The 11771-nt window shown below is 49.0% G+C and overlaps 1 protein-coding gene and 2 pseudogenes across 3 annotated transcripts; 2 read left to right on the top strand and 1 right to left on the bottom strand.

The window, feature by feature from the left end:
* Window positions 1-691: 691 nt before the first annotated feature.
* H257_11556 (hypothetical protein) lies at window positions 692-1342 on the top strand (the record flags this gene model as incomplete). The annotated part of the gene is made up of 3 exons (XM_009838532.1): window positions 692-944; window positions 1017-1241; window positions 1281-1342. The coding sequence occupies 3 exons, from the start codon at window positions 692-694 to the stop codon at window positions 1340-1342; spliced, it is 540 nt and encodes a 179-aa protein (XP_009836834.1).
* Window positions 1343-10380: 9038 nt separating this feature from the next.
* H257_11555 lies at window positions 10381-10454 on the top strand (annotated as a pseudogene). The gene has a single exon. The product of its transcript is annotated as a tRNA-OTHER (tRNA).
* Window positions 10455-11645: 1191 nt separating this feature from the next.
* On the bottom strand, window positions 11646-11710 carry H257_11554 (annotated as a pseudogene). Its single transcript has one exon. The product of its transcript is annotated as a tRNA-OTHER (tRNA).
* Window positions 11711-11771: the final 61 nt, after the last annotated feature.

The raw sequence follows: 11771 nt of genomic DNA, 5'->3' as shown, positions 1-11771 counted from the left end.
CGCATGATATGATGAATAAATAAGTAAGCAATTTGTTTTCCTAAAGTCGTCGACTGCCAAATATGTCGATGGGTACATCATATTTATAAAGCAGAATTATATTGAATTTCGTATGTCATGTAAACCACCCTCGTTTGACGACGTGGATGCAGAAATTGCGATCCACTTCCAAGGTCGCCCATTAGACTATGTAGGTGTTTGAGCATCTGACGTCACTCGATGTGATCGGGTTCAATTCCCGTGATGGCCCCAGTTTCACCCATTAGGAGAAACAGCTATTTCGCGCCAAACTGTTCCCGTAAAGAACGTAAGACGTCCCCCAACCAGGGGCGCAATCACCCCTAGTGGGACTAAGGAATATTGGTTAGCCAGCAGCGAAAACGCTGTGAAATACTGGTAAGTTTTATTAGTGCGTCAAAGTAAAAACAAAAAGAATAAACTATACCTACCAATTGTATTAGACATCATGAAATCCAAAACATAGCATTCATCACAACATATAACGAATAATATGAGCAATAGTGAGCAACGCTGATTGGCTCCTTTCAAATGAACCGCCAAAACAAACACTTGAAATGCGTGTCCAAGCGAGCTACACGAATGGTGACCGTAAACGGTTCCTCATGGAGTATGACCCATCTACGATGTCCTCCAAAGGGTACACCCGGACCCATGGCATCAAGTGGAGTACATGGTGGAATTGGCTGCAAAACAAGACGCAATTCTGGAGTCCAAAGCGAACAAGAAGCGCCTCTCGCTTGGTGGGCAGGGCCGCCATGAGCTTATGCCATTTGCCAAGGACCTGAACGCGTTCATGAATGAAGTTCACGATCAAGAACACCACCTCACCCACACCCACCTCATCACCTACATGAAGACTCATCACCAGCACTGGTTGACCGACAACCTTTCCGCCAAGAAGACGGAAGACCGTGCCTACCACAGTCTGATGCGACTCTGCCAACGCTTTTCCCAATGATACCAGTTCTTTCAAAGAGTCCCATGTGTCTCCAAAGTCAAGCAAGGCGAGTTACGTGAGATCCATGACAAGTTCGCATCTGACTTTTGGGCCAAGTTTGCGTCAACCGCCCATGCTGACATCATCTATGTTGACGAGACGTCGGTGTACTATGACATGCCACCTGGCAAGACTATTGCCAAGGTCGGGGGATCGTCCAAGGTTGACAGGTCTCAAAAGCACTCCAACCAAATGACAGCCGTTATATCGATCCGGTGGAACGGTACGACACTAGTGGTGTACGAGCTCATGATGCTGTTAGGCGATAAGCTGCCAATTCTCTTCGTCCTGAAGGGAAAGCCGGGTGGTGATATCGAACGCTAGGAGATTCCCACGTATCCTTCGGGTCATCTGTATGTGGTCCAAGAGAACGCTTGGATGGACATGGAAGTCTGGAACATTTACCTCAACGACCTTCTCAAGTTCGAGATTCAAGGCCCATCAGTCATTCTTGCTGTCAACCTGGACTGTCATGTGTCGCAGGAATCACATGATACTATTGCGTCTGAACTGTTTAGTGTGCTTGAACCTTTGCCGACGAATTCGACCCGCATGTGTCAGCCACTTGACGTCGGAGTCATGGGGCCTCTCAAGAGCATGTTGGTTCATTGTGGCTGCATGAGACCCCTGTCGTGACGGCAGCTGAAAAGCGACTTGCCATAATCAAGCAGACCATTGCTGCGTGGGATGCAATGCCCTGTAGTGTTGCTAGTCGCGTATTCGATAAGGCGATCCCAAATATTGTTTCATTGTAGGTTGGTAATTTCGATTCCTTGACTTCGTCGTCGTCGTGTGTCAAACGGGTCGAATAATGACATGATTAATCCAATCAGTGCATCAGACCAGGGTAGCATTTGAATTAAATTTCGCCTATTTATAATCTGTCATGATACAAATTTCAAGTCTATTTTTTGTACCACGGGGCCAGTTATTCCGTCGTTATCTGTACGCTCTTCTAATCGATTCTTCCTATTCATCTCGCCCTTAGTATCCGGTGGAAATCGTGGGAAGGGGCGTTGACCAACATCCTTCCCCAGGTTGGGCGCCAACCTGGTCACAAAATGAACAAAACCTCTATGTATACATGAATCTAGAATAAAATGTTACAGTACTCCGGATATGTGATATCAAGCCGATCGTGAAGCCGAAATCGGCGGGGGGGGGGCAAAAGCAAGATCCTCCCACAAAGGGAAAGTCTCCAAAATCTTTAAATTACGTGGGATGAAGTAAATCCCAATTTCCCAACCTTTGTATGCTCTGTTTTCATCATTTTCAACTTCCATCGATTCAGGACTGGAATTATTTTTGGTCCCCATGTACATTCATCTAATGCTGCCTCCGAATTGACGTCCTAGTAGACCCTCCAACTATCTATAGTGCACGCAGCGCGGTGGCGTGGTAATGACGGTCGATGTCGATCGCGCATATTGAGGCGTGTCCAAGGGGGTCCTCCAAGGATGGATCCACCATGGCATGACCTCCATGGACACTGCTCCACATGCACGATATTTGTCGCCAATTGTAACCACAAGACTATGCAAATGAACGTTGGCTGTGAAGACTGTTCAAACCCATCCAATAGCATCGTTTTGTATTCCGACCGGGAAGAGGTACCATTCAGAACTTTCATTTATAATCATCAATGCCAGTCTCTGCTTTACTTCACATCACAGTGGATCAAGCAGTGCGACATTTGGCGACGACTGTGTGTAGTGATCGCGCTTTTTGCGCAGCGAACGATGTCGATGAACCAAATTGAAGTAACACTTGCTTTACGGTGGATTGACTAGGCGAGCCCGTTGCTCTGCTGTCGGAATTAATTGTCGGTTGGAGCAAGTTACTACTTATTTGTCGTCGTAGTTGAGCCTCGCATAGTTTTCAGACATATTCTGTTTGTAGTATGAGTTTGTAGTATGCGTTTTCTAAACTCTCCTATCTTCAGTTGAACGAGGTTCGGTATTTTGAAGATGGGAATCAGTGCATGCGCAGTGGGGTTCACTGAAAGTATGAAAGGCTCCGGTAGAAATCTTGCAACTATGCTAAGACTAAGTCGCGCATAACTCAGTAACGATGTGGTCTTTGATACGTAGCGTGTTGACTTGAAAGCAGTTAGCTCCACCTCGCAGGAACATCCAATAGCGCGGTTGTTTGACATGTGACGTGTATGTCAGCCTGCATGTCGCTGCCAACTTGCGGGTATGTCCAATCGCATAGCTAATTATCTCGTGACATGTTGGTCAAAACACGACCGGTGCCATCTCGCGGTCGCTCCAATAGCTCCGCAGATTGAGCCGTGATATGTTGGTCAGAGTCCAGTCGACCCATCATGCAGGCACGACCGCTGTGTTGGATATGGTGAACAGTACTTCCGTATACACTTCGGAAGGAGTTCGTCATTCAAGTAGCAGTTTTTTCGACCTATCGCCGTGTTGTGTGGCATCACATGAGGAAAAACAGTGCTGTAGAAACTTGATGTGAAGGATGATTTGCTCCGTTGAATACAGCAATGGTTTTGGACCTGTACATATTTGTGTTGAACAAGGTGACGAACAACACGTCCGCCAACACACTTTGGATGGTGGGTTATTTATTGCTGCGACGTTGTGTGGCACGAAATATCGAATAACATGTCCAGGGACAGTTGATGTGAAGGTCAATGTGCTTCATGCAAACAGCAAGAGTTTCCCACCCATGCTGGGGTGAAAAAATGATGCAGGCAATCTTCGGATGCCAGTTTTGGGTAGATATTGAGAATAGCTTGGTCTTCCTACATTTTCTAAATTTATGGTGGTTGATGATACGATAGGGGAAATATGATATGGTAACGTATGATGCAGAATAGTTTATTTGCTGCAAAAAGTAGGTTGTGCTCATGACCCACTCAATGGTGTACGGGAAGGTCGACATCACCAGCGACCATCGCTGCAGTGTGTCAGCCTGGTACTTGGCCGTGTTGGCGTTCGAGCCACTTGGGTTGAGAATGTACACTAGGTTCGGTGATCCGTAAACAGACGGAAACCATCCGGGTGTGCGACCAGGTAGTCGAGTCTCGTGCACGACTCGACCACGGCATAGACCTCTTTCTCGACGATGAGCCAGCGCGCACTCGCGCCAGAAAAAGACCCATTGACGAACGCAAGCGGCTGGTGCCGCTGGGCTTCGAGGGGCAAGTCCAGGTCTGCTGACGGTACTTGTGTGGCGACCTCACCCCAAAACAGGTCACTGGCGTCCATTAAGACGCAGTCCGTCATGCCTTCTCGCGGGTGCGGCAGGGGCACCACATGCGCCAACGCGACCATCCCACGGCAGGGAATGCAACACGCACTAACGCCGTTTTCTTGAAGCTTCTGGCTGCCTTGGTGGCCACGTCGAGCAGACGTCGCAACGGATCCACCAGCTGATTGTAGCCGGGGATGTTCGCACGCATCCAGTTGGTGGCACACACTGCTGGATGTCGGCCGTTGTCGTCGGCGGCGACAAATCCACGAGTCCTTGGATTTGGCTTGGGGAATGGGTGATTCCATCGGCCTAAATCACCTTACCACACCTCGGCCTCGCGCAGAAAGAAATGACACTTCTTCGGGCTCAATTTGAGTCCGAACCGGGCACTGATAGTCAAGACTTGGTCCAACAAATCGAACAGCTCGTCCGTCGTCTCGGCGGTCTCAGCAAGTCATCTAGCCAGGCCAACAGGCCTCGGAACAGCAGTTCACCAAATATTTGGTGGACAACTGACTGGCAGTACGCGACAGCGTCGGTCTGTCCCATGAGCACGCGAGTCGGCGTGCACACGCCGAAGTGCGTCATGAACGAGAAGTACTGTACATCTGGCTGTCCGCATATAGCAGAAACTGCCAGTACCCTTGCTCCAGTCCAACACGTGTACCCATCGTGCTGTCCAGATTTGGCATTGGCCAAGGCATCGGCTCCGTGCAGGCGTTGACCGGCTTGCTGTCGATTGTCATGCGCAACTCGCCGACTTCCTTCTTCGACACGATTCTTAAGACTGCGGTCCACGTAGCCCGGTGGTTTTGGTATACCATACCATTCGCTTCCAGGGCAGTCACATGGCTGCGCATGCTGCGGCGGGTACCGACGTATCCCACACTTCACCGGTGCTGAGCCAGGTTTGATCCGGTGTCGAGCTGGGTTTGATCCGGACCTTCAATGGCTCGACCTTGACTGGTGGATCATCGCCCAAGTCTTCACGGAACACATCAAAGTGCTTGGCCAATAAGCTTTGCCGTTCCGCTTCGTCCTCGACGGAGGTTTTGAGATAAACTTCCGGAGTAGCACACTCCATCCCATCGTCGGGGTCACGCTCCGGTGGATTCAACTTTCTCCGCCATCAAGCGCTTGACATTCGCCATGTCGGACAATTCATTCGTCGGCACGGACGAAACGTCCCATTCTTCCTCCTTCTTCCTTGCTCCAACAAGGAGGTCTTCAACGCTGAAGACCGGTAATCTTGAGTCGGCCAAGGTCGTGCATTTTGAAACGCGCCGACAGGCTGTGTTTAATGGTTGACGTCATGTCCTTCGTGAGAGCCATGATGACGGGGTCGTCGACATAGACGGCGATATAAACGGATCATCTGTCCATGACCTTCGTGACCTTCGTGAAGACACACCTGTCTTTGACGAGTTGAGTGTACCCTTGCTCGCGCAAGTAGGTAGCCAGTGTCTGGAGCCCCAAGCGTGGAGCCTGTTTCAGACCGTAGACGCTTCGAAGTACTCGTAGTACGTCGCGAGGATGTTTGACGTATACCTCACAGTCGATTTCTCCATTGAGAAAGGCAGTGATGACGTTCATCGCGTCGATCTCATAGTTGAGGACCGCGCCGAGAGTGAGCATCATTCGCAGAATTTTCTTTGCGATGACTGGGGAGTAACTCTCCTCGAAGTCGACTCCTTGGACCTGTGTGTCCTTGGATGACAAGTCGCGCTTTGTAGCGTGCGACCTGTCGCGTAGCCTCAGTGGCTGAGTCATCGTATTTGATCTTAAAGGCCCAGCGCATGCCCAGGGGTGACTTCCCTGTAGGCAATGTTGCGCTCTCGAACGACATGTTCGCCTCATGTGAAGCCAATTCGAGCATGGCTTCGTGCCAATGCGCTTTGGCTGATGACTTCATAGCTTGCGCATATGTTGAGGACTCCTCAGTAGGTGTTTTGACCTTGAGGGTCGAGAGAACATGCTCTGGTGTCGAGATGGATCGAGCGCTCGAGGCGTCCTCAATATATGACATTAGTAGTCATGCAGGGCTGTCAGGTTGACGTCGCCGTGTCCTATGTGGAAGTCTACGATGAGACGATAACACACTCGTTGGTGTGGTCGATGTGTCACTCGAGAACATGAGGGTCGAAGTAGAAGTAGAGTCTCGAGCGACTGGATTATCGCAGGTGAAAATATTGACTTGAACGTGAATGTCATATTCCCCATACTCCAGAGTAGGGTAGTTTGTACTTCTCGTGAAATGAGGTACACGGGACGGGAAATACTTCCGTCGTCGAGTTGAATGTCAATGATCGATGACGCTTCGGAGTCGGAACATTCGTCAACTTATTATCGACTTATTTTCGGGTCGATCGATTTAGACTCGGCGAGCCTCCCGAATCACGGGTGGCTTCTGAGCGTGGTACGTCGAGTACTACAGGTATTTGCCATACTGGACTCGTGGAGCCAGAGTATAACCCCCCCAAGTGAGGGTAGAGGTGTGTTGCTGTAGCAGCCTCCCCAAGATGCGATGGCAACGGGGGTTGTGTTTGGGGAAGTGGCTTGTCCACAGTAAAAAAATTACGATGTGGAAGCTCAATCCTTAGTCGTTTGATTTTCTCGACTGATTTGAGCAGGGGAAACTGATGTTCCACAAAGGCGACATCACGGATCTTGAGCACGTAGTGCGTGTCAATGTGAGAAGCTTGAACCCTCGAGATGTCTCGGGTAAGCCGATGAAAAAGCACAGCATGCTTCGTGGAGACAATTTGTTCGCACGATGGGTGTGTTGCATGGGTATAGGCAACACATCCAAATACTTGGAGTCGAGCGTAGTCTGGATGGCTTTGATGCCATAGACGATATGATGTGTCACCACTAATCGTGGTAAACGGCAGGATATTCCTGATGAATACTGCATGTAATACTGCCTCGTCCCACAGAAACTGTGGCAGGTTACCATGCAGTAGCATGGACCGAGCGATCGTGACGATCATGCCCATACGACGCTCGGCCACAGGATCCTGTGTCGGCGTGTAAGCATTCGTACAGGTCAAGCGGGTTCCGTATTCGTTGTGAATACGCTTCCCGAGCTTGACATATTCGGTGGCGTTGTCCATTTGGAGCACCCGAATTTCCTCTAACTCACTTAATGGTGAGTGATGATAGCATAGCTCGAGGATGTCGGAGCGATAGCGCGTCCGTGCATCCCAGCAGAAAGTACTGTACTTTTCGTACAGCTATGCACGACGAAGCATGATGTACACAGGTGTATCGAGTAAAATCGTCAATAAATGTCACGAAGTTTCGATCCTCAGCGATGGAGGGGATGTTGATCGGCCCCCAGATGTCAGAGTGCACTCGTTCGAGAGTCCTCGACGTCGGAGTTTATTCTTGGAAAAGGGAAGTACCTTGGACTTCAACCTTAGACATGTGTCACACGAGGCATGAGACATAATCGATTGCCGTGAGATCGGAAAGTCGAAGAGGTTCGAATGGCGCCGCAAAATGCGCAACATGTCATGACTGATGTGGCCCAATCGGTAGTGCCACTGCATGGTACCATGGGCACTGGACTTTGTCAGAATGACAGTAGTGGCCGGGCCATGAGCATCGAGGTGGGGTAGCGTCGGTATGACGTACAACCCTGAGTGCGACGCATAGACTGCCTTGAACTCGCCATCATACGTGGCTAGAGTCCACACGTTGGGATCGATGGAGACAATTCGGTGTCGACCCACGTGTAGGGCTCGACCAACGGAAAAGAGGTTGAAGTGCAGTTCTGGGACGTGGTACACATCCTGCAGATATATCGCCAATGCGTCGTCGTTGGAGCCAGTGACATAACGTGTAACTGTGTCGCGACCTACGACGTGAAGTGGGTGGCCTTTGGCTGCACCAGCTAGTGATGAGTAGGCTTCGTATGTGACGAACCATTCTTGTCTGAACGTGGAGTGCTTTGGAGCACCACTGTCGACTGTCCATGGACAGGAGTCTAATTGTTGTTTAACTATAGGACTAGTCGGTGACACACGAAGTGCCCAGCCAGTAGCTATGAGTAGTAGTGATCGCGATGTAAAAGTATCGAGCGAGTCAATATGTGGACTAAAGTCTCTTAGTATTTTCGAAAGTATTTTTGGAATTATACTTGAAGTGTTGGTGGACTGTTGTACATAGTACCGAAAACGAGACATGTTTTTGTTGTTCACGAGGTGTCCTTAATCTAGGCAAAGATGCCGATTGAATCTCATTTAATCTAGGTGTAGATAGTCTAGGTATTAAAGCCGATTCGTTGTGACGAAATGTCGAATGTGCCGGTTCATGAAGACTGAATAACGAGACTGATCATGTTGACGAGAAGCGTCGCTGCGATTTACGCTACGACTACGACTAGGATGGTCGTTTCCTCAGGTATTTTCACCGAGGTCATCTTGGTGGGTCCCGCAACTGCGGCTTCGCCTGTCATCTTGGATAGAGTAGAGCTCCGGAGGAGCCAAACAATGATAACCATCATCGAAGGAAGCATCGGGCAGATCCAGCGAGTGGCTGCGATCGCCATGGTGGCGAAACGGACTTTTGTCACGTTGATCGCATCGGTCCGAGGACTTAACTCTTTCTTGGCCGCCTTGGGTGTGTCTTCTTTGAAAGGGCTGCTTTGGGCGTAGCCGCGGTTTTGAATAACCGCCGTGGTGTTGATCGCCATGGGCAAGGCCTTGTTGATGACCGGATCGACCGCCACGACCGCCTCCACGACCGCCGTGTGGGCGATTGGTGTCTTTTGTCGGGGTGGGAACGCCCACTATCCTTGCCATGTTTGTGCCGTCGACCACTACCGTGCGGTGGGAGTTGCTCTGGAGGAATCGCCACCCATCCGACTGGGAAGACGAAGTCGCGTCGCACCGCATTTTGGTGGAATGCACGAGAAAGCTTCGTACAATCTATCGTGATCCCATCAGGTATCCCATGATGGGATCAATGAGATTCGAGGACTAGTGGCCGACGTGGTGGCTCAGACGACGGACGAAGGACTTTATCGTCGATGTCAGACGCAGTTTCTTGGTATTGGCATCGACGACGCGAAATGCATGCGTTAGTCCCTTGATAGATCACTTGGCATCGACGCCAGTGCATTTCGTCGCCTGAGTGGTCAGGCCTTCTCCTTGGAGGACGATTGTGGTCAACTCAAAGTGCCTCTCGCCAAAGTTGGCGAGTCCACGCAGGTGGTGGTCGACTGAGAGGGTTGGGCGGGGTGCCGCAACAGAGGATGCGTTGGAGTTCATAACCAGTGGAAGGGTGCAGAAGCCAGGGGAAACACAGGGTGGTTGCGGGTGAAACGGACGGTTAATTATCTTAGTCACCAGTGAGAATAACTGACTCTAGAGGCTCGACGGACTAGGATACGTTGCGTGCTCTTGGTTTGTCCGCAAGATCTACGCGTCCATCAAGATCGACTAAGTCCATTTCACAACGACAACTGCTGAGGTACTATGCATGCATATACATACACCCAAAGAAGATTCTTAGTGTGAAAGATGCCTACCGGTAGTATACTACTGTAGTTCTCGAGTCATAGTGAGCAGTGGGTGTAAGGTAATCCATCAATATCGCGAACGCTTTTTGTGCACTAAAATGTCCAATGTTTGAAGCACTTCACCACAAAAAGTCCCTCGAAAAAAAAAACTAAAGGTAGCGTTGGAAAATATAAATCCAGCGCATTTTTTAGTGCCAAGAAGTGCCTGAAATATCCCAATAATCGATTTGAATTTTGAAATTATAACGTAACAAAAGAATTGGTGAAACATTTTTGGCGTTGTATTTCGCGAACGGTCGTAATATCTTAGGTTTGTATGTATGGAATATTAATTTACAAAATAATATACCTAGGTGTTGTGACGCGTTTTAATACTCAATTCTACATTAAATTTGAACGCATTATAGTAAGATATAAGTTGAAATTTGTATTGGACAACATAAAAATGAACATAATTTGATCCTTTGGCTGAATATAATAATATCCAATGAAAACTCATCATTACAGAATGAAGCCATTGGATTGGATATAATGACAACCATTCCCGATATTGATGGCGTTCGCGATATTGATGGATTACCTTACATTATTTTCAGTGTTACTTGAGGCTGTTTTAAGGGGGGGGATAGCTAAGGTGGTAGAGCATCGGTTTCTTAACTCAAAGGTCGTGGGTTCGATCCCCGGATTCCCCCGATTATTTCCGCAAGGATTTATCCGTCCCTCTCCTGGGGAATCCGGAAAACAAGGGCCGCGTACGAAGACGAGAACCGAACTTCGAAGAAGATCGGTCGAAGCACGAGGTATGAAGCGTCGAGCGAAGTAAAAACCGATGATTACACACCGCCCCTGATCGAGCAGGCGTGTTACAATTGGCGAAGCGGTTCCATAACATGTGGTTCTAGTGTCGGCCCTCGCGGAGGAATGTCTTAAAAATGATAATCCAAACTCAATTAATCGAGGCTGTTTTTTACAGCATATGCTTCGAAGTAATTACAAAATCAACCTTCCCAAGGAATGAAATGGACAGGCGGTTTCATGATGATGAAATCGCCAGCTAATCGAGCAAAGAAGTATGATTGGCTACAAAGGATGAAGGTTGCAATTTGATTGGCTAAGCAGATTGATTGTAGTATTGCAGTCACCAAGATACCTCTTCAACTTAGTTTTATATGAAATTTCAAAGGTCCGGCGATTGCTCGGCGGTTCAACCACCCGCGATGAAATTGTGTTTTGCGCAGTAGCCCCGAGAGCTACTTCTATCTCCGTTTGTGCAAATAAGTTGACCCGCCTTGGGCTATGCCCAAGACGGCCACTGGCAGCTTCTTCGCGGATGACTCACAACTCTATGCTGTCAACGAGAAGTCTCTCCATCGTCAACTCGCACTGGTTCAGGGCTTCTGCGACAAGTCCGGCTTTCGCCTCAACGTGGACAAGACGCAAGTCTTGACGTATTGTCAGGCCTCCCCATGTCTGGCTCCCCTCCTTGAATTCCACACAAACTTCGCCGAGCACAACACACAATTCACCGAATTCCACACAAAAATGCCTAATCCACACCAAAATTCCTGAACAGTTAGGACGGAAATCGAAAACATCTGGCCCATTCATTTCCAGCTAGTGGACAAATTGGGATCGATCCCTTGGGAATAATATAACGTCAGTGATACAGTAATCATGCTGTCATCATGCTGTCATCATGCTGTCATCATGCTGTCATCAATTTGTCATTATGTTAATGTCATCCACCGGAATTATGGCTTCCCGAAGGTACCCATCCCAGAATGCGAAGTAACGTTGCACAACAGAATATTTACACCATGGTCGCTTTCGCAGTTCTAGCGGTGCTCATTCTATTGTCCACCATTATTCCCCAAACTAATACCCTGTGCGGGACTTGAACCCGCAACCTTTGGGTTGTAACCCCAATGCTCTACCCGTGTGAGCTATACTCTTACTTGATTGATAAGGAAACGTCCGCCGATGGCTGCGCCTCCAAGACCCCGACTGTCC

This window comes from Aphanomyces astaci, assembly GCF_000520075.1.
Source record: "Aphanomyces astaci strain APO3 unplaced genomic scaffold supercont1.34, whole genome shotgun sequence".
In the NCBI taxonomy this organism is placed as follows: domain Eukaryota; phylum Oomycota; class Saprolegniomycetes; order Saprolegniales; family Verrucalvaceae; genus Aphanomyces; species Aphanomyces astaci.
The sequence above is the reverse complement of the archived record's forward strand: the minus strand, read 5'-3'. Positions and strand labels throughout refer to the sequence as shown.